The sequence below is a fragment of the Stegostoma tigrinum genome, chromosome 16 (assembly GCF_030684315.1).
Source record: "Stegostoma tigrinum isolate sSteTig4 chromosome 16, sSteTig4.hap1, whole genome shotgun sequence".
In the NCBI taxonomy this organism is placed as follows: domain Eukaryota; kingdom Metazoa; phylum Chordata; class Chondrichthyes; order Orectolobiformes; family Stegostomatidae; genus Stegostoma; species Stegostoma tigrinum.
In genome coordinates, this window is record NC_081369.1 from 28,038,623 (window position 1) to 28,062,328 (window position 23,706).

General features: G+C 41.3%; 1 protein-coding gene across 4 annotated transcripts in view; it reads right to left on the bottom strand.

The window, feature by feature from the left end:
* The window catches only part of heatr3 (HEAT repeat containing 3), a 45,084-nt gene that overhangs the window by 18,738 nt on the left and 2,640 nt on the right, over positions 1 to 23,706 (bottom strand). For 2 of the 4 annotated variants that reach the window (XM_048546868.2, XM_048546867.2), the window contains exons 1-5: positions 21,601 to 21,817; positions 17,189 to 17,361; positions 15,744 to 15,831; positions 13,083 to 13,195; positions 12,128 to 12,237 (exon numbers count right to left, since the gene is read on the bottom strand). In XM_048546868.2, the coding sequence (XP_048402825.2) occupies positions 12,128 to 12,237; positions 13,083 to 13,195; positions 15,744 to 15,831; positions 17,189 to 17,361; positions 21,601 to 21,735 (619 nt within the window). In that variant the 5' untranslated portion in view covers positions 21,736 to 21,817. Of the gene's footprint in view, positions 1 to 12,127; positions 12,238 to 13,082; positions 13,196 to 15,743; positions 15,832 to 17,188; positions 17,362 to 21,600; positions 21,833 to 23,706 lie in introns of those variants that run through there. The other 2 variants (XM_059651670.1, XM_059651671.1) reach the window with 2 other exon arrangements.

Below are 23,706 nucleotides of genomic sequence, written 5' to 3' on the forward strand. Positions count from 1 at the left end.
AAGGCAACTGTGTTCGTGGGGAACCATTGCAGAATATTTAAAATGGAATTTTTAATGTCACATTAAAAGCAGAATATTTTCAGTTAGCGTGGGATGTTATTCTCTGCAAAAACAACCGACTCAGTCCCACTCCTTCTCCCTGTGACCTTGCGAATCTCTCCTCTGAGGACACTGTTTGCTTTTAAAAACCCCAGTTAAACAACCTTCACCAAACTTTCCTGCAATGGACTCCAAATCCTAACCACTTCACCAAGAATTATCTCATTTGCCAGTCATCTTATATCATTGTCTTCCTAATCTTTATCTGTCCACCAACCAAACCAGTTTCTCTGTCCAGAGCCCTCAGGGGCTCATGGTATGCCTCGATCAAGTCTCATCTCAACTCATCTCCTGCAAAGATATCCTGGAGCTGAGGGGACTGGCCTCCAACAACCATAACCATCTTCTTATGACTCCAACCAGTAGAGAGTTTGTCCCCTGACGCCCACTGGTTCCAGATGTGACGAGGGCTGCTTGATGCCACACTCACTTAAATGTAGCCTTGGATGCCAAGGGCTATCACTCTCACCTCACTTCTGGTATTCTGCTCTTTTGTGCAGGTTCAAACCAAGGCTGAAATGAGTGGCCCTGGCAAAACCCAAATGGGGCATCAGTGAGCTGGTTCTTGATGACACTGTTGATGACAACTTCCATCACTTTGCTGATGACCAAGAGTAAACTGATGGGGCGCTAATTGGCTGGGTTATATTTGTTCTGCTTCTTGGGAACAGGACATACCTGGAAAATTTTCTACGTTGCCACAGAGATGCCAGAGTGGTCACTATACTGGAAGAGGTTGGCCAGGAAAGCGGCAAGTTCTTCAGTACTATTGCCAGAATGTTGTCAGGACCCACAGCCTTTGCAGTATCCACTGCCTCAAACTTTTCTTGATATCACATGGAATGAATCGAATTGGCTGATGTCTGGAATCTGCAGTGCTGGGACCAGTGGACAAGGCTGAGATGGATCATCCACTCTGCACTTCTGGCTGAAGATTGCTGCAAATGCTTCAGCCTTATCTTTTGCACTGATGTGCTGGACTTTGTCATCATTGAGGATGGGGATATCAGTGTGTGTTTAATTGTCCACCAGCATTCACAACTGGCTGTGGCAGAACAACAGAGCTTAGATCCGATCCTTCGGTTGTGGGACCGCTTCGCTTGGTCTAGTATTTGCTGCTCCCGTTACAAGGCTCATAAATAGTCCTGTTTGGTAGCTTCACCAGGTTAACACTTTCAGGTGTGCCTGTTGCTGCTCCTACCATATCCTCCCACAGTCTCCATTGAAACAGGGTTAATTCTCTCGTTTGACAGTAATGGTTGAATGGGGAATATGCCAGGCCATGAGGCTGCAGATTGAGAGAGTATGAAACTCTGCTGTTGTTGATGGCCCACAGTGCCTCACGGATATCAGTCTTGAGTTGCTAGATCTGTGCTAAGTCTGTCCCATTTCACATGGTGATAGGGCCACTCAACATGATGGAAATAATTCTCAACGTGAAGGAGGGACTGCGTCTCCACAAGGGCTGTGCGATGGTCACTCTTCGCGATACTGTCATGGACAGATGCAACTGCAGCTGGCTGATTGGTAAGGATGAGGTTGTTGTTGGCTCCCTCACCACCTGCTACAGACCCAGCCTAGCAGCTATGTCCTTTAGGACCTGACCAGCTTGATCAGCAGTACTGCTGCCGAGCCACTCTTGGTGGTGGACATTGAAATCCCTCACCCAGAGTACGGTGTGTGCCCTTGCCATCTTCAGTGCTTCCTCAGAGTGTTAGTCAACATTGAGGAGAGCTGATTCATCAGCTCAGGGATGACTGTACCTGGTAATCAGCAGGAGCTTTCTTTAACCATGTTTCACCCGAAGCCATGAGACTGGAGTCAATGTTGAGGACTTTCAAGGCAACTCCTTCCCATCACCTCTGCTGGGTCTGTTGTGCCAGTAGGACTTATCTGAGGATGTTGACGGTCGTGTCTGGGACATGGTCTCTAAGTTATGATTCTGAGAGTATGACAATGTCAGGCTGTTACTTGACCAGTCTGAGGCAGCTCTCCCAATTTTGGCACGAGCCCCCAGATTTTAGAGAGAAGGACTTTGCACGGTCAACAGAGCTGTTTCTGCCATTGTCTCTTCCGGTGCCAAGGTCAACGCGAGGTGATCGGTCCGAGTTCATTTCTTTGTTGAGACTTTGTAGCAATTGGTACAACTGCAAGGCATACTGGGCCATTTCAGAGGGTAATTGTGAGTCAACCACATCGATGTGGGTCTTACACATGGGTCTATTGAGGTGAGAATAGCAGATTTCTTTCTCTGAAGGACATTAATGAAACAGATAGGTTTTTTGGAGAATCAAAAATGGTTTCATAATCAGTACATTGTTAATTCCAGTTTTTTTTAGAATGGAATTCAAAATTCTACCATCTGCTGTGGTGACTTTCTGGATTAAAAATCTATTGATAATATCACTAGGCCATCGCCTCCTCATGCTTTATTCATCACTTCCTCAACCTGCCCTGTAATCTCCAATGAATTGTGCACATGTATTGCAACATCTCTCTGTTCCAGCACCCACTTGGGAATTGCATGCTCTATTTTATGCCGCCTTTCAATACTATACCCACTGAAATGTATCACTTCACACTTCTCTGCATCAAGTTTCAGCTGCCACTTATCTGTCCATTCCTTGAGCTTGTTCAAATTTAGCATTCTCCTTCTCAAAGTTTCAATTTTCCAAGTTCTCCGTCATCAACAAACTCTGAAATGAAGTCCAGGTAATGAGCGCACATAAATGGAGATTTAAACAAATACAGATCATACTTTACCTTGTCGGAAATTCATGGGAGTGCAGAGTTAGAGTTACATTGGCCTACATTTGAACAAGAGAAAGGCACCTGGCTATGGAGAGAGAAAAGCAAACAGAAGGATTAGTTTTAGGGTTGCTGCAGCTAAAAAAGACTTGAACAGCAACGGATTCCTACTCTTCTGTAAAACTGTTAGTCCTGCAATTGTCATTTAAAAAGTGAAATAAAAAAATAACTTAGATCAGTACTGCAGCACCTTTCAAATTGGCTACCAATTATATTCTATTTCTAGGAGGTTCAAAAAAGAACCTTGTTTCAAACACTTGCATTACACAGCCATTCAATAAACTCAAAATTCAATCCTATTATTCATGATTTTTACCACTCTTTGACTCATCTTTGCTTTACATCTTGGCTCTCTTCTTCATGAAGACTCCTTAAGCTTTTGAGAATTATTTAGATATCATGGCTTGTGAAATCAAACACAAACATAAGAAAATATGCTCAGACCTCTCTTCTCTCCCAATGCCCTCCCACTTAAATTACTCTCAATCCAGTGGACTTCGCAGAATCCTAAATTATGCAGAAAAAGGCTATGTGATCCATCATGGCTATGCCAGCTCACCACAAGAGCTGCTCACTTTGTACCATTTCAATATGACCATCTGAATTTATTTGCAATGCTTCAATTGAAACAGACAAGTGTAGCAAGCCATCTTTAGGCTTCAGGCAATGATGGCTTGTTGTCAGTACAGGGATCGAAACAATGATCACTGTCTTATTAGCTCTAACCAACTGCACTAACTAGCTGCCAGTTTTTCTTGTGGCTCTACAGGATTGCTCTTCAATCTTTATTCCATGATAAAATCAAATGAAACCTTTCCATGTTCCAAACTGTTTATCAAAATGTAATGAAACTGACAAATTTAATAAGAGCAAAACTATCCCAAAAGAACACACGTGCTGAATTTTGAACTTCATCCCAGATAAAAATTGTCTTAAAATTTAAGCAAGTCATGCCATTTTTAAAACATTAAAATTATTTTTTGATTTGATGTACAATCATTCTATCGTTTGGAAATGAAGTGAGGGAATCTGCTACAAGCTTCAATAACACAAACAAACTACTGCAGATTCTAGAAGTCTGAAACAAACCCAGGGAATTCTGGAGAGATTCTGGTCGGGGTTGTGGGAGGTCAGTCATCTCAGCTCGAGGACATTGTTGCAGCAGTTTCTCATGGTAAGGTCCTACGCCCAACCGTCTTCAGCTGTTTCATCAGTGACCTCCCCTCCATCATATGGTCAGAAGTGGGGATGATCAATGATTGTACAATGTTCAGCACCACTCGCAACTCCTCAGATACTGAAGCAGTCCACGTTCAAAAGCGACAAGATTTGGGCAATATCCAGGCTTGGGCTGACAAGTGGCAAGTAACATTGTTCCACACAGATGCCAAGCTATGACCATCACCAATAAGAGACAATCTAACCACTGTCCCTTGACATTCAATGGTGTTACCATCACTCAAAACCCCACTATCAACATCCTGGGGGTTATCCTTGATCAGAAACTCAACTGGACTCATCACATTAACAGTGGCTACAAGAGCAGGTCACAGGTTCGGAACACTGCAGCGAGTAACTCACATCCTGAATCCCCAAAGCCTATCTGCCATCTACAAAGCACAAGTCAGGAACGTGATGGAAAACTCCCCAATTGTCTGGATGAGTGCAGCTCCAACAATGCAAGAAGCTTGACACTATTCAGGGCGAAGCAGCCTGCTTGATTGGCACGACATCCACAAGTATCCACTGCCCCCACCACCAACATTCAGTGGCAGCAGTGTGTGCTATCTACCAGATGCACTGCAGAAATTTACCAAAACGTCCTCAGACAGCACCTTCCAAAACCATGAACACTTCCAGCTAGAAGGACAAGGGAACGCCATCACCTTCAAGTTGCCCGCGAAGCAACTCACCATCTCAACTTGGAAATATATCACTGTTCCTTCACTGTCGCTGGGTCAAAATCCTGGAATTCCCTCCCCAGTGTCATTGCGGGTCAACTTACAGCAGGTGGACTGCAGCGGTTCAAAAAGGCAGCTCACCACCACTTTTTCAAGGGCAATAGGGATGGGCAAGAAATGCTGGCCAGCCAGTGACGCCTACATCCCACAAAAGCATAAAAGACAAAGAAACACAGTAGATTTGGCAACATGTGCAAAAGGAGAAAGAGGTAACCTTTTGAGTTCAATAAGACTCTTTTTCAGTTCTGAAAGTGGAGTTATACTGAACACAAAATGTTAACTCTTTCTTTTTCAGATGCTGCCAGACCTACTGAGTTTCTCTAGCCTTCTGTACTTGTTTCAGACTTTCAGCATCTGCAGTATTTCGCTTTTACTCTCTAAGATAATCAGCTGATTCCCTCAGCCCAATTCCAAACGACAGAATACTTTGGACACCAAAACAAGAAACAATTTCAAAGTCTTAATAAAGTTTGAAAATAAAAATATTTTCTGGCTTTGGAATATGAAATCAATACAAAGCATAATTGCTAACTGGATAACATTTAATAGGGAGAAAGCCAAGACCAGCAGAGCATCATTCAGGGAATTTATCTCGAAACATAATCATATGGTCCTCGGATGTGTTGCTGAACAAAAAGACCTTGGAGTGCAGTTCATAGTTCCTTTAAAGTAAAGTTGCAAATAGATAGGGTAGTGAAGACGACATTTGGTAAGCTTGCCTTTATTGGTCAGTGCATTGAGTATAGGAATTGGGAGGTCATATTGTGGCTGTACAGGACATTGGTGAGGCCACTTTTGGAATAATGCATGAAATTCTGGTCTCCCTCTATAGGAAGGATGTTGTGAAACTTGAAAGGGTTCAGAAAAGATTTACAAGCATGTTGCCAGGTTTGGAGGGTTTGACCTATAGGGAGAGGCTAGGGCTATTTTTCCTGGAGCATTGGAGGCGGAGGGATGGCCTCATAAGGTTTATCAAATCATGAGGGGCACGGATAGGGTAAATAGGCAAGGTCTTTCCTCCAGGGTGGGGTGGGGTCTAAACCTAGAGGGGATAACTTTAAAGAGAGAGGAGAAAGATTAGCCTAAAGAAGCAACTTCTTCCACCTCGAGGGTGGTGCAAGTATGGAACATGATGCAAGAGGAAGTGGTGAAGGCCAGTACAATTACAACATTTAAAAGGCTTCAAGATGGGCATATGAATAGGAAGGAGGTTTAAGAGGGATATGGGCCAAATGCTGGCAAATGGAACTAGATTTATTTCGGATATTTGGTCGGAACGGACAAGTTGGGCCAAAGGGTCTGTTTCTGTGCTGTGCAACTGGATGGCTATGTATGGTTACCTGGTCCTTACCTACCATTAATCAGCAAACAAATGTTAAAATGTTTGAATTCTTCACTATCATAAATTTTCTTCAGAAACCGAGTTTGCGTTTTGTTCAAGCATTTTGCATGTGATACCTAGTTTCAAAGTGGAATCTTTACATGTTGTAATTTAATCTGAACAATGACAGCAACTACCTTTGTTCATTTACAATTTTAAAAATTGAATATATTCATACAATTTATATTTATCCTGCAAAAATCAGTCTATAACAAGGAAAACAGAATTATTCGTTTACCGAGAAAGAATCATAAAAGAAACACTGCTGTCACTGGGCAGGTCTCTCACGAATATCTTCACAATTTCTTCAATTGGAAAGTCACATCCCTTTCTCAGATCCCCAGCCCACCCACATCACAGCCTCTGACTGGCACCATTGTCACAGCAGACCCACATGTATATCAAGAAGAGTGAAGCACACACAGCAAGAAAAATCAAATCCAACTAAACAACTGAAGACTGAACAAAATTATGCTGGCCTCACACTCATTTGAAGAATTGACAAGTAGCTATAATTATCTGAAGTGACAAAGAGCATTTTAGCAGTGGTTGTAAAAGCGCAGGGCTAGTTCGCAGTTCTTGCTAACATTCAGAAGTGATCCCATTTTCCAAAGTGCTCAACTTGAATAGCTAGAAATGCAAGCCATTGAAGAGTAGATTTGAAGTTGCAAGAAGAGTGAAAGTGCTTTACATAACATCTTGAACAGTACAACAGCAACTAATTTTGAAAATAAACTATCCCCAGGTCTAAAAGAAACCACTTCAATGTAAATTTGCTCACAGCAAGGTTCCATAAACAGCAATGTGATTATGATCAGACAATTTGTTTCATTGAAATTGATTGCAAGATTTATCAAGAAATTATCGCGACATCAAATACTAAGAGGGCCTAAAAGACACACAGACATGTTTCGAGTGAAGAGAGGTGTGCAAGATAATAAACTTGCAATACAGCAACAACATAGTGTGACTTACAGAATTAGAAGAGCCCCTACAAAACAGCATGGATCAAATCAAATCTAGAAGTTTGAAATATGAACACCAAGATGACAAAAAAACAACGATAGAAGGAATACATTAGAAGCAACTACAGTGAAAACTGAAGTGAATGGAGTCACACTGGAACAAACAGATAAGTTTGTCTATTTAACACAAATGAGAAAGGAAGATGGCAGATGTGATGCAGAAATGAATTGAGTGATAGAGACAGCATGAATATAGTAAAATGTAAGCTGCAACTTTCTATCCACTTGCCTGTCTGCCTCAAAAACCTGGATAACATGAAGTAAAGATGTGTGGAACAAAATAGAGGCCCTTGGAAAGTGATTGTCAAGACAGATGTCAAATGTCCATGCACCAACCATAAGACAAAGACCTAAGATACATGAAAAGGTAACTAAAATTGCAAGAGCAAAAGGATGTGAGAACCAGGCAAGAAATGGTCAATGTTTCAGTCATTTAATCAGAGCTGAAAAGATAGCGATCCCTTCTTGAGGTCAGAAGAAGATGGTCAATTGCTCCAGACAGAGAAGGGTGGCATGACAGGACAGCGGATTTCCTGGCAGAGGTAGCTGCAAACGACAGCAGCTATTTGATGGATAAACACTAGACAAGTTAGCAGCTCTGCCCTCCATCAACAATGCCACGGGATTGTTCATGTCCAAGACAGGGGAGACAGGGCTTCACCTGAAAGTAGCAGTACATTTGGCAATGCAGCATACTTTCAGTCCTGCAATGCAAGGTTGGCCTAGGTTATGCCACAAGCCTCCAGAGATGAACTTGAACTCAAATGATTTCCTGACTCAGAGGTCGGACTTTAACCAACTGAACTACAGCTTACGCTGATTCTAAGCGCAAAGAAGTCAAGTCATTTTAGAACTTAATTGTCCAGAACACAGTACAAACGAAAATAATTTTAAAAATTTAAAATCTTTAAAAGAATGTCTTCATCTGTTTGATTACAATTCTCTTTGAGAGTCAAACACTGCTAAAATAACTGGAGCCATGTACTGTCATTTGTTAAAACCAACTACCTCATTTTTCAATATGGACAATGTGGAAGATATATTGCTACTGTCATCAGGTACTGACTATTCAGATGAAGCCATTTGGCATTGTAATCAGGCAATCAAACAGATACCTCAGAAACAACGTGAGTAATATTCCCCAGTGTAGTTTCAGTAAGGAGCTTCCCTTTTACAAATCATCCTAGAATTCATTCATCAAGCATTCAAATGCAAATTGAACTCAAATAAGGAGAGAAAAACATAAAACCTTACCTACACACGCTGTACAGGCAGTCCTCCCACAAGGGGAATTAAAACCTAACTCCTTTGCATATATTAGGTGTCGGCGTGACTCCATTAGGAGCATTTTAGCTGGAGTCAAAAAGTCATGGATTAACACTTCAATGCAGTACTGAAAGTGTGCCACCTTGTTCTGGAGTTCTTTGAAGCAGAATAAAACTGAAGCAATGAATACCTGTTCCAGTGGTTCAGATGGACAGCATTATTTGCTTAACAGTGAGCTCAGCCAAACCAGTGAGTCAACATTTGACTCTCAACCATCAAAAATAATCAACTGATTTCTCATCTCACTGTGTCAAGGATCTTTTGTTATCTGCACTTGCCTACATACTAAGTGTTTTGCAAAGGTAATCAGTGGAATGCAGTGCACTTTGGGATGTTTCTACAAGACATGGCAATGCATTATAGAAAAGGAAGGCTTTCTTCTCACTTCTCATAGTTGAATATAACTACACCAATGGAACAAGTTTTAATATCAGTGCTGAATCAATGAAGCCATGGAGGGTTGCACTCAGGCCTAAGATGACCACAAGAAAAAGTACATGTGTACTGACTTTACAATGATTACTCATACAGCACTTTTTGAGCAACAGCCTTAACGTTTTGCTTCCTGCTCTAAATTAAACAAAATAAGCATTCATGAGCTGTTAACAGGATGGGTAGAATTGGCATTAGAAGAGAATAGATTTGAATAGCATGAACAGCACAATAAAAGGTGGTTCCATGACCTTACAAAGCTAGACAGCATACAAGCCATGGTCTTTAATTTCACACAGCATTAAGCACAGCATAAATGCCACTGCCATACATTTCATGTCATAGTATTGCAGAAGCATATCATATTACACACAAAAGATGTAGCAACACCGACCCCACCCTTTGCATGGGAGCAAGGAATGCAATCCAGGAATGAACCCCTCGAACACGTACCCTCAACCCCTCCTGCTGAAAACAAAACCACCCACAGATTGTTGACTATGTGAAAGGATCTTAAGTGTTCTAGCTCTTGGAAAATAAAAAGTGCAAGTAAAAACACCCCTCTAGACCCAGCACCCCACATATTCTGCCCCCCTTTCATATAAATCCAAAGCATTCATGCCCCACTCACTCCCTGCCACGATTCCTTGTCTCAATTCTGCCAAACTGCGTCTCTCTACCCACACTTATAGCCACCCCATACCCTCTTTGCTCAACCATACCCACTCCAACCTCTTGCCCACCTTATAATCCCTGTTTTGTCAACACTTGACCCCTCTCATCCACTACCCTTTGCTAATATGCCCTCCATAACACACTCTGTAACCATCAAGGCAAGATCTCATGAGTTAAAATGAGATGAAGTAAAGTTCTGAATGCAGTCATCTGACAACCACAGCCCTCAGAGTTTTGTCAAGAGACTGGAGTGAAATGGCAAGCATTCTTTTTTTCAAGCTGTACACAGTTGTTTCAAATTTAAAGGACAGAAGCTTTCAATGACTTGACAGTTCCAATCAGTTAATCCATTTTTAACAGATTCATGACTACTTTTAATAATTTCAAAAGCACTTAACCTCAGCTAAAAGGATCCCTGGATCTTTCTTCAAAGATCCTTTACCTCTCCAAAAATCTCTGCTAAATTGAAAATACTGCAAAAATACTGTGAATGTTGGAAATCTGAAAACAAAAAATAGAAAATGCCACGTAGCAGCATTTGTGAAGAGTGAAACAGAAAGTTGCTGGGTTCTGAAGAGGAGTCATATTTCAACTTAAAATGTCCTTGTTTTCTCTCTGCACAGATGCTTCCAGGCCTGAGTTTCTCCAGTATTGCTGTTTCTACTTTTCCAGTAAATTTCGACCTTGTCCTGAAAGGCGCAAAACCCACAAACTGTATTTCAGACATCTTAGTGGCACAACTTACAGCTGATTGAAATCAGCCCAACTTTTATACAAGCAGCTGCCTCCATGAACCACATCTACGAAAACCAAAATCCTCCCATTACTCCCAACAAAAATGTGACAGTTCAAAGGTAGCATTTCTTCATTTAGGACTCTGACAGCATGGTGGCTAAGCCAACGACCCTCTAAAACCATCTTCAACTGCTTCATCAATGACCTTCCCTACATCATAAGGTCAGAAGTGGGGTTGTTCACCAATGATTACACCATGTTGAGTACCATTCACAACTCCTCAGATACCGAAGCAGTCCATGTTCCAGTGCAACAAAATCTGGACAACATCCAGGCTTGGTCTGACAAGTGGCAAGTAACATTCACACCACACAAATGCCAGGTGATGGCCATTATCAATGAGAGACAATAAAACCAACCACCCCTTGACATTCAATACTGTTACGATCACTGAATACTCCACTTTCAACATTCCGGGGTTCCATTGACCAGAAACTCAACTGGACTCACCACTTTAACACAGTGGCTACAACAGCGAGGAATTACTGTGGCAAGTAATTCACCTCCTGACTCGCCAAGGTCTGTCCACCACCTACAAGGCACAAGTAAGGAGTGTGATGGAATACTCCCCACGTGACTGGATGAGCACAGGCCCAACAACACTCAAGAAGCTTGACACCATCCAGGGCAAAGCAGCCCATATCCACAAGCATCTATTCCCTCCACCACGTGGTAGCAGCAGTGTGTACTATCTCCAAGATTCACTGCAGAAGTTCAGCAAAGATACTTCAACAGCACCTTTCTAACCCACAAGCAGCACAAAAAAGCGAACACCGGCACCTGCATCCTGACTTGGAAATACAGCACCGTTACTTGAACGTCACTAGGTCAAAATCCTGGAATGCCACCGCCCACCCAACGACGCCGTGGAATGCAGTGCAGCAGTTCAAGGAGACAGCTCACCACTACCTTCTCAAGGGCAACTTGTGATGGGCAATAAATGTTGGCCAGACAGTGAACCCCACACCCCACGAGTGAATAAAAGAGAAAACTGCATGAAAATTTAGACCTTAGAATCGGACATCTTAGCTACAAGCTGAGATTCCAAAATCTAAGTTTATTCATGGTAATGATTGGGAATGGATCTTACCCGAATAGTCAAGACCTCTAATATTTACCAGGCCCCCTGGTTGACAGCAAGTGAGAAAGGTGAATTTGGAAGGAAGGAAAAGGAAAGAAAAGATCAGATATTTAGTATGGCTGTGCTTAGAATAGACTCCTCAAATAGTTAGGACAATAACTTACATTCAAAAGAAAGTGAAAAAAATCAGGCACAGTAGTGAAAATACTCTACTTTTGAAGGGTACACGATTGATCAAACCTGTTTTTCCAATCTTATACACTTACGTACTTTTTAGTTAATAATCTCAAAATTGAACCAATGATGGCGCCACCTACTGATCAAATTTTTTTTTCTGATGCTTCTGAAGCAGTTATCAGGATTCATTCTGAAATAAATTTATCAGGGGCTCAAATAAGACAGTTTATATTTCACAAGAGTTTCCAAGTGAAGGTCCCTTCAATTAGTTTTTTGTTTAAAATACATTATTAAGCAAAACATAATTTAAAATTTTAGCATAAATCCAACGGATGCAGCACAGAATAAATAATTCAAGATTACTTACCTGCAGAAATGGCTAGTTCTACATTGTCCTTAAACCGTCTCAGGCACTGGATGCAGACGTCCAATAACCCTTCTTTGTTAAAGACAGACACTGCTGTGCTGCTACTCTCACTCAGAAAACAAGAGAAAAACATCAGTCAACCCTTCTATTCAATACAATAATCGTACACTCCATTAGTTTCACTTAGAGATGCTGAGACCCACAAACTTGCCAACTTTTCAAGCTTCCCAAATTAGACCCCATCATCAGGCTTATTTCTAAATCACGCACATGCATTGACAAAACACCAGTGTAGTTTGCAGAAAACAGTGAGGAACAATACATTGTTTACATTAATTTATAAAGATGTGAGCCACTTTGACAGCAACTATCGTATCAATAGTACCAATTCCTAGTTGTTGCTCACAGGACAATTATGTTTGTGGGAACCTGAAAGGAAGTAGCGATTTTTGTAGCTGCTGCATTCAAACAACATATATCACAATCTAACTTGAGGTATTACTCAGCTATTCCACTGGAGCAGAATCAATAACATAAACCAAAATTCCTGGGGTTGATGTTCAAAGCCTACACACATCAAGGTGCCTATCTGTGGGAGGGGATCTGAAAACTATGAGTGTGCTGCCCACAATTTTATCTCTGTTGAAATCAATGAACAGGAAACAGTAAGCAACGCACCACTCACGAGAGTTCAGGAATTCTATATTCCAGTATTTTGCCAAAGACGATCAAAGAATTTACTAGGTAGCTGTTGGACATGAAATGAAAAGTTCTGCTTGATTCTGAGTGGTACCGCGGGCATTTTCCACAACACAGGCAAGTCATCTGAAAAGCCATTATTAATGATTTTACCGTACAAACTTTATTAGGAGCTAGCCATAAAATTGCTTCTGAAAATACAGATTCATCACAGGCAACTCTGGAAAATTTTGTGCTTGAGGATAAGTAAACTTACCACAAGTTCCAGAGAATGCTGATGGCCTCATTTGCAATGTCTTCTACATAGGGTTTATCTGCACCTTTCTGCTTCTGTGAAGTGACCCTGTATGCATTTAATTCCACACAACACTGTAATCACAAAACAACAGAAAGACTTCAGAGATTGGAGTTCGTAATGGTTTTCTCAGTACATACTTAAAAGCATACAGCTAACTATTTGCAAGCTCCAGGGGATTCAAACATCTAAGAATAACACTCCAACAATTCCACACAGGGAGAGCTTCCATCCTTAACTTTGCCAGTGTTCTAGATACCAGGCATTTTTCGCTAAGAAAAGCTGCCCCAAATGCCTCCCTCTTCTGTATGAAATTGGTCATAATGACTGAATTGATAGAGGCCAAAAAGTGAAAAATTTCACACGTCCTTAGATACCAACAGAATCTGTTGGGTAAAGTAAAATAAAGAACTGTAGATACTGGAAATCTTCAACGTGACAGAAATTGCTGAGAAGGTCAGCTGGTCTAGCAGCACCTACAGAGAGAAAGCAGAGTTAATGTTTTAAGTCCAGAAATCCTTCACCAGAACTGACAACACATTGAGCAGCTGAGTGTAAAAAAAATCAAGTTTGTTGATGATACAATGCTAGGCGGGAATGTAAACCGTAAGGAGGATTCAAAGAATCTGCAAAAAGATTTAGACAGGCGAAATGAGTGCGCACAAACACAGCAGAATGAGTACGACGTAAAGATATCGACAATGTAGGAAAAATAGAAAAACACCAGCTTTTGTTTTACAAAATAGTCAGTGTCTTTAGTATGTTGTACCTTAAAGGGCTTGGCTCTTCTTGGATCAATGGTCAAAATACATGGGACAGGTGGTAAATTCACCCTGATAGTTAGCAAATCACTCAGGAAAATTTACTCACGTGACTGACCAAAGTGCCACTCCCACACATGACAGATTCAGAATCTGTCAGCAGCTGATCTTCCAATCAGAAGTTGGTTTTCTCATGTTCCAAACATAGTTTCTCTCATTCCAAAGGCAGATTCTGTGATAGCAGCAAGGGCACTAAAAGGCAAAACTGTGTTTGGGCTGAAGCTGCACTGTCTGACCCAATAGTGGTGGTCCACAAGTGACACAGGGAGGAGTGCAGGGCTCAAAGAGCTAGTTGTATTGGGAGGGTCTAGGTTGGGGCAGTGCGAGGTTGGACAAAATGTTAAATAACAGCAAGTCTCTCATTTTGTGGCAGTCTTTAGCTCAGGTCAGTAATTCAACCCAGAAGTTTTGTAAACATATTGTATTGAAGGGATCCATTTCCTAGTAGAATCGGTCAGAGCTGTCAGCAGATCTGGTTGAGTCCAGTTTTCTGGAGGTTATTGTTGGGCTTCAGCAGGGGATTTGTGGGGGTGACAGTGGATCCTGTAGCTGCTAAGAGACGGGAAAGGGGTTTTGGAAAAGAGGCTTATGTATTTATGGTTGGGGATGAAACAGGTTAATTTACAAGGTGTCTGCCACAGTTTACGTCAAACAAAACATGTTTATTTGATATCTTGAGTAAGAAAATGCTTAGAAACATTCCATTCATAATGAATTAAAATGTAAATTGAAAACTCCTGACTTAGTTCATCAACTACAAAACTTCAAATATGAACTATGAAATGTGCACCCGTTCAGATTTTTCCATGATCCAGTTGTGGAAACAGAGTATTGAAGATTTATTTCTCACAAATTAGCACAAGTGCACCTTCCTTAATGGTTCAAGTTAAAAAGATTTAATAATGTATGTATACAATCTTTGGTACCTGTGCTCTCCCTGGCATTCAAGGAAGAACACTAAATGCAAAATGCAATAATGTACAACTCTATCATGTCATAAAGGAATCACAGGAAATGTAAAAAGCCTCTGAAAATCAAACAGCATCCCTCAACAATGTCTCAGAAACAGCTCAAAAAACATTCTGCGTCCAACTTTGGATACACAAAAAAAAGTTAAAGAGCAGTTGTGACAAACAATTAGAAAAGCAAGTGGTACATTAACCTTTATTATAAGGGTTTCGAGTCAATCGCTGAAGACTGCAGTTATACACAGCCTTGATGAGACTCTGTTTTGAGTACTGTGTATAGTTTTGGTCTGTTACAATTAGATAGATGTGCTTCTCTTGGAAAAAGTGCAACAGCAGTTCACTTAGTTGACTCCTAGGACAAGGGTAGTGACTTACAAGGAGATATTACATAGACTTTGTCCATATATTGCAGAGTTTAGAAGAATGAGAAATTAATTCATTGAAATGCATAAAAATACACAGAGCAAAGTCGATGTCAGGAGGATGTTTTGTGACTGTGGAGTCAAAATCTCGGGGATACAGTCTCAGAAGGTTGTGAACATTTGAAATTCTTGGCTGCAGACAGCTGTAAATGTACAATGCAGTTCAAGTAAGGGATTGATGTCGCATTGGATATTACGGGAATGAAGGGATGTGGGGATTGTGCAGTAAAGTGGAGCTAAGGGAAAAGATTAGCCATGATTTATTAAGTAGCAAAGTCGGCTCAAAGGAGCAAATGGCATACACTTGCTCCTATTTATGTTCTTTTGGAGAAAAAAGATGCAAGGAAGGAAATTACCAGAAAAAAATGAAACATAAAAGTGTATTGATCTGAATTTTACACAATAGCTTACCTCCCGCAACAATGCAGTAAGAGGAGTCATAACATCTTGCTTCACCATCTCATCACAAACATCATATCCTCCACAAGCACTAAGGTTTCTGTTACAAACAAACAATTCATTTTAGATACTTTCAGATTTACAACCTTCTCTTCTAAACATAATTGAGAATAGTTACGCTACAAGAAAGGCCTTTACTAGTCCATGCTGGACCTCTGCAAGAATAGATTGGCTGCTATCATTCCCTATTCTTTCCCTGCAGCTCTCCGCAACTTTTCTTTTCAGAGGCTTATCCAATTTTCTTCTGAAAGCCACAATTGAACCTGTTTCATCAATCCTTTCAGAAAGTACACTGAATTTTAACCACCCAATTTTTTTTTAGATTAGATTAGATTCCATCCAGTGTGGAAACAGGCCCTTCGGTCCAACAAGTCCACACAGCCCCCTTGGAGCATCCCACCCAGACCCATCCCCCAATGACCCACACACCCTTGAAACTACGGGCAATTTAGCATGGCCAATCCACCTAACTTGCACATCTTTGGATTGTGGGAGGAAACCAGAGCACCCAGAGGAAACCCACGCGGACACAGGGAGATTGTACAAACTCCACACAGACAGTCGCCCGAGATTGGAATCGAACCCGGGTCCCTGGCACTGTGAGGCTGCAGTGCCAACCACTGAGGCACCGTACCCTCCCCCCCGCCCCCAAATTTTCCTCACTACTTTGAGTTCATTTGCCAATCATTAAATTTATATCCACTGGTTCTTGGCTCTCCAATAATGGTAATTGTTTTTATTTAGATCCCTTGTTATTTTCAGCACTTCTACCAATTCTTTCAACCCCTTTCTCTCTATAAATAGACCAAGCTTGTGCAAAGCATCCATATAACTGAAGCTCCTCACCACCAAAAATATTTCCTATCTTTTTTCTGCACCCTCTCTAATACCATGACATCTTTCCTAAATTGTGGTGCCCAGAATTGGATACAAAATCCAGTTAAGGTGGAACAAGTCTATCAAAGATTCATCCTCATTTCCTTGCCATTGTATTGAATGCCTCTACTAATAAATCCCAGCATCCCGTAAGCCTTTTTAAACTACTTTTTCAACCTGCCCAAGACCTTCAATAATTTGGGCAAATATACTTCCAGGTCCTGGGCTCTTAAAACCTCTTTATTTTGCATCCCTTATTTTGTTTTGCCTCTTCTTAATTCGTTAATCCCTGATTTTGCAGTTATTTGCATTAAATTTTATCTACCTTATGTCTGCTCATTCCAACAGCTCTTCAAAATCCTCTTGGTGTTCACTGCTATTCTCCTGACCAGTTCATAACATTTCCAAGGCTAGTGTTAACTGCAGACTTTTAAATTCTGCCCCAATCAACCAAGTTTAAGTTATGAACATGAGGTTATTAAGTTAGTTTTGGCACATGTAATGACATTTAAAAGATTAACCTGAGTGCACCAGCCGCTGTCTCCCTCACACCAACACTTGGATCAAGCAGCAGAGGCCCCAGACACCGAACAACGTCTTTCTGCAGAAACGAAGGGATCACCTTTTTCTCCTGGACAAGTTTTGAAATACTTGCACAGGCAAATTCACGAATATCAGGATTCACACTCTGTAACTATCAGAGAATAAAACTGTCATTAAATCATTGTGGGGATAATCATTTACTGTAATTTAACACAAACCCTGGAAACAGGAAGTTATTTTGGGCTGGTTAATTCTGATATAATGTGCTCAGAATGTGGAGGCTCCTGTGGTAATCCTCCTTGACATTGACACGGGATATTGTGCATTCCTCTGTCTTTTAGAAGCAGTTTGTGAATCAAAACAATTTGCACAGCTATCCACAGTTCATATAATTAAAACTTAAAGTTGAGTAATGTACAGAATGCATCTTTCAGATTATGTTGGTTCATGTAAATTTCAGAGATTGTGTCATTAGGTGCATCAAGTAACGAAAGTTAAACATAGCTCGGCAATTATAGTTTACAAATAAGAAATTCTCACCTTAAAATGATTGGCAAAGCTGTTAGGGTTAAAACACGTGGTCATGGGCAAAGATTACGCCAATTTAGACAATCTTATAAGTGGATTGTCATCTGGGCTTTTTCAATTCAATAACGTAACGCAGTTTTCTTCTCATCTTTCACCACTGTTCCCCCTTGGGAACCGCTTTCAGTTGCAATGATGCCAAATTCTGGAATATTATCCCACACTGCACCAATTCTCTACCTCACTATTGTTCTTTACGACACTCCTTAAACTACTTCCTTCACTAAGTTTTGGGTCATTAGACATAGCATTTCCTTATGTGGCTCAGTGTTATATCTTCTTTTCTAACGTTCTTGGGAAGGAACTCAATAAGTTTTATTACATTTTAGGTACCATATGAACACAAGGTGTGATTTCAGACAATGTCTGGTCAGCTCTTTGAAGTCAAAGTGGCTAAAGGATGGCAATAATCCAGTGAAGTAAACTTAGATCCATATCAATCATTTATAACTTGCTAACTGGCTCTGCAGTATTCCACACCCTGGGTGATCACGATCTGCTCATTGGGTCACTACTCCAAACTGAAGAGATTCTTACTCAGTTTTACCAGTTCACATAAGTGAAGTTAATGCTTCATTGAGTAGAACAGAACTGGTGATCAAGCATAGCAATGATAACCCCCAGAGTACTGTCTACACAATCAAGGGCTCAAAAGACTTAGCTATGTCAATCCGTGCCTATGGTCTCTAAACTTGGGAAAATGGAGGAATCTGTTATATGCAAGCCTTATTAGGTTCAGTGCCATCAATTGCTTCTGTCACATTTACCTTCCTAAATTGCCAGATACAATGCCATATTTATTTATACAACATGTTCTCTTGACAACTAGGTACTCTGTCTTTTTACTTGCTCTCACAACATGCTTCTCTCAGAGGATGTAAACAATGCATTCTTAGCTCAAGGCCAGGAGCAAAATTTAAATAATGTTACAATATAGGCAATAAGCGAAAAGCAAAATTAAAGGCCAAATTAAAATACTTCCTCTCAGTTCGGAAATGCTTGGTCAAAGTGTAACAAAATGAATTCTACTTTGCTTGTAGGTACCTAAAAATGTGTTGTGAATGAATTTCAGCAAAAGCTTTGGACAACAAAAAAATTTCACAACAAGTTTTGTTCAGAGATTTTACGTAATCTGCACATCACAATGTTTATTTAATTTTATCTGTGGATCATGAGCTTCTGCTGTAGATTCACAGAGCAAATGGGGGCTAAAGTACTCCTGAGGTGCAGTATGATATATTTTCCCCATTGAAGACCTTTTGAGCCTTAAGCAAGTGACTCCCTTAACAACACTGCTGCATTGTACTCAACAAGTCTGAGTAAATTTCAGTTTTAAGACCTGACTGTCACAATGCATCTGTTTATCTTTGCGTCTACCCCATTAAACAGCTGTCACGAGGGAATTCCCAACAAGTGGACGTGTCTGGTACGGTTATCCATGATGGAACCCAGTGAAATTGACTGAAATATTTTACCCATTTAAAAAAACACGTTTTAAATCATTGATTATCAAATTGGAGACAAAGAAAAACTGCAGATGCTGGAATCCAAAGTAGACAAACAAAGTTGGAAGAACACAAGACAGGCAGCATCTGGAGGAAAGGAGTAGTCGATGTTTTGGGTTGAAGAAGGGTAACACCGGACACATTGACTGCTCCTTTCCTCCTAAATGCTGCCTGGATTGATTATCACACGTTTACCTCACATCATCCTGCTATATTTCTTCTTCAATCAAAATCATCTGAAAAAGCAGATTACCTGATTATCATCACATGGCAGTTTGCAGGCGCATACTGCATGTGAACTGGGTGTCACACTTTCGAACAACAACCTTCAAACTAGCTAACAAACTGTAAAGTGCTTTGGGACATGCAAAAGTTCTGAAAGGCACTATCTATATACACAAGGTTTATTTCTTGCAATTCCATGCTTCAATTTCTGCACCTTCCCACCCAACTACAAACTTCTGCTGTGAAAAACTAACCACTATCTCGATTCCAGCATCCGCCTGTTGGGCCCAGTACCATTAATACACTGCAGCTTCTGTTAGCCTCCCCAGCAGCTCCTTTATTTTCAGTGCCCTTTTCACCTTCCTCACTATTCCGCCTTCGAAAATTCTAATTTTATGTTTCTTAATTTCAGGGACTTGTAAGCATATAACTGGCAATACAATCAATGCCAGAGCTGGCTAGATCACCTCAGGTGATCCTGTACCATCCACTCAATCACCAAATTGTTCTAACACTCCAAGAATACTTGCAAGGCAAGGATAACAAAAGGATCCTGTTCCTGGCAAATGTAAACTACCTTGCTCCTTTCTTCTGCTAAAATGCATCTTAATTTCAATGGCAAGTATAAAAAGCATGTAGATGTCATTTTTTAAACTTGAACTTTAAGGATACCTATTTGGCTGCTGCAGCTTTACTTTTCCAATTCGTCCCAACACTCTCAATCCAACCTCATATACTCAGTCCCTTACAGCCTGGACACCACCATCCTTACTTCACCATCACATAATTGAAAATGTAGTTGGTATACTTCTGGCAATGGCATCTCCTCCTGTCCTAAAATAGTGAATTGGGTGTGGCCAAAGCCCAATCATTAACACTCTTCCTGCATCTGAGTGGCTCGTCCTGGTTACTTGTGACGTCATTTACAGGGAGGGATGAGCTTCAGTATGAATATCCTCCAGTTTATCCCCTCAGTACTGCTCTGGACTGTATTCTTGGACAATTGTTTGTCCAACAGCAACTTACAGAAAAAAGAAGTCTTCACAAATTTAGCATTTGTAAAATAAGTCAACCCTGTCACTTTCCCAGCACAAGTTGCTCAGTGATCACCAATTCCTCCATTGTGTCTTGCCAGTTTGGTCAGGTCCAAATTTTGATGCACCATTTTAATGTCCCATCAGGTCCAGTGCAGATTAGTTTATCCCACCATAACAGTCCATAACTAGTGGATCATCCATCCTACTTCAAGCCTTAAGAACCCTCAGCGTCCTGATTGGATCAGTAAAAATTCATTCATGGAACACAGTCAACACTGGGCAGTCTAGTATTGTTGTCCATTCCCAATGTGCCCAGAGGGCAGCTGAGGGTCAACCACATTGCTGTGGGTCTAGAGTCACACACATAGGCCCAGCTGGGCCGAGACAGCAGTTCCCTTCCCCAAAAGGACATGAATGAACCACATAGGTTTTTCTGACAATTGACAATGGTTTCATGGTCATCACTGGTCACATAGCCCCAAATTTTGTTTTTACTGAATTGAAATCTAGGTCCCCAGAGCATTACCTGGGTCTCTCAGATTAATAGTCTAGTGGTAACACCATGAGGCTCCTCTTTCCACATTATACTCTACATAACGGGTAATTTATCCAAACTCAGTCTTCCACTAAACTTTTCTTGAACTTTCTTTGGCAGCCTGTCAACACATCAAATCGTTACAGAGTTGTCACTCAGCTAACTCAGAACACATGCCCGCAGGTTCTCTTTGAACGTGTATGAGTCTTTCAAAATCTCCATCAAACTCACTTGCTACCATCTACCTCATCTACATTAATGGGTACTCCCTTCACCCTCTGAAACGACACGAAACGTTTTTTAAAAGGTGGTTTTACTCGGTCTGGTGATGCCTGTTTCCCTTGGAGAGCATGGGGCATAGATTATAGTTTTCATTCATAAACAAAGTAACAGCCTAAGAAGACGCCTAAAACAATCGGGAACAAGTTAGTAGATCCACATTAAGCCCAACAAGGGAGCAGCTGGGAAAAACAGAGGCCGGGAGAAACAGATCCGAAATTTACTTTCTCAAGCAAATCCCCGGCCGGCGAGTAAACTTCTCCAACCTCCTCCGCCTCCTTCTCCTCTTTGATGTTATTCTGTGGGCCGATTGGAGAAAATTGTGGCCGTGCGAATTTGTTGGTTCTCTTCTTACCCATGCCGTGGCTGTCTGTGCTGAGCCGGGCTCAGGCACCACAACGTGGGACAGCGCGCACACATACACCCGCACACCGAGTCTGGACCGGCAGCAGCGTGAACGTCACGACCGGGGAGGAGACAGCGTGCATGCGGGCAGGAGCTCCTGTAGGTTTCAGCGTTAACCCTGCCAGTGCCACTGGGGCTAGAGTTAACCCCAGCATTATCACTGGGGCTAGAAATAACCCTAACCCTGCTGTGGGCTTTAGAGTTACCCGTAATATTATCATTGGGGCTAGGGTTAACCCTAAAGCTGCTGCGGGCTTTAGAGTTAACCGCAATATTATCATTGGGGCTAGGGTTAACCCTAACGCTGCTGTGGATCTTAAAGTTAACCCAATATTACTGTTTGTTATGGAATTAATCCTGATGTTGCTGTCAGTCTTAGAGTTTACCCCACACTGCCATTGATGCCGGAGTTAATGCTTACACTGCTCTGGCTCTTAAGAGTTAATGCTAACACTGCTGTGGGTGTTACAGTTAACCCTAATATTGTCATTGCTGCAAGAGTTAACCATAACATTACTGATGGTGCTTGCGTTAATCGTAGCATTGCTGTTAGTGCTGGAGATAACCTTAATGCAGCTGTGAGTCTTAGAGTTAACCCTAATGTTGCTGTGGATCTTAAAGTTAAACCTAATGTTGCTGTTGATGCTAGAGTTAACCCTAATACTAGCCTTAATCTTAAGACTGCTATTGGTACTCACATTAACCGTAGCATTGCTGTTGGTGCTAGTGTTAGCTCTAACATTGCCATTGGTGCAGGTGTTTGCCCTAATGTTGCTGTTTGTATTAGCCCTCATGCTGTACAGCAGAGAGTTATCACCAAGTGTGTACTTTCTGTAACTGGAGGCAAAAAGACCAACACTTACATTGTTTGTGCAGCAAGAGGGAGAAATATGTTTGTCAAAATGGTTTAAATGACTCAGATGTGATGTTACAGCCAGAATGTTTGCAACGCAGAATCAAATGATCCCATTAAAACCCTCTATAATTATGAGCAGAGGCAGCTAAATTTTTATTTGCATTTCATATCACATTTCAGTGTCAATGTAGAAGAGCTGTATCGGGAGCAGGAGTAGGCCAGTTGGCCTGTGGGGTTTCTGTGCCCTTTACTAAGATCGTGGCTGATCTGATTTCAGAATCAGCTCCACATTCCTGTCTATCCCACCACTCCCATACCCTTTCACTCATTTCTAGCCACAAATCTAACCACCCAAATCCTTAGAACTATTCAATGATCCTGTTTATCATCATCATTATTATTTATGGAATGTGAGTTTCTCTAGCTGGGTTAGCAGACTATTTTCTGAAGAAGAGTTTAGGCCTGAAATATCAGCTTTCCTGCTCCTCTGATGCTGCTTGGCCTGCTGTGTTCATCCAACTCTACACCTTGTTATCTCTTATGCCCTTTGCTTGTTGCCCTTGAGAGAGTGATGGTGAGCTGCCTTTTTAAACTTTTGCAATCCATTTTCCCACCACTGCCTGGGGAAGAGAAAATGATTCCAACACAGGAGGCAGTGGGCACCTTGTGTCTAGGCTGTGCTAGCTTGCTGAAGTAGCAAGTAAACTACTGCTTCTCCCTGTAGCCAGCACATTTTTAGGACTCTTGGGTAGTGTCACAGTTGGATAAAAAATTATATTCCAGGAATAAAGCAGCAAAGTAAGTTTGGATAAATTAAAGTTGGGAATCTAACCAAGGTGGAGTTTGCAAATCATAGAATCCCTACAGTGTGGATGCAGGCCCTTTGGCTCAACAGGGTCCACACTGACCATCATAGCTTCCCACCCAGACCCATCCCCTATAACCCACCTAATTTACACATCCCTTAACACTACGGGTAATTCAGCTTGGCTAATCCACCTAGCCTACACATCTTTGGACTGTGGGAGGAAACCGGAGCACCCAGAGGAAACCCACACAGACATGGGGA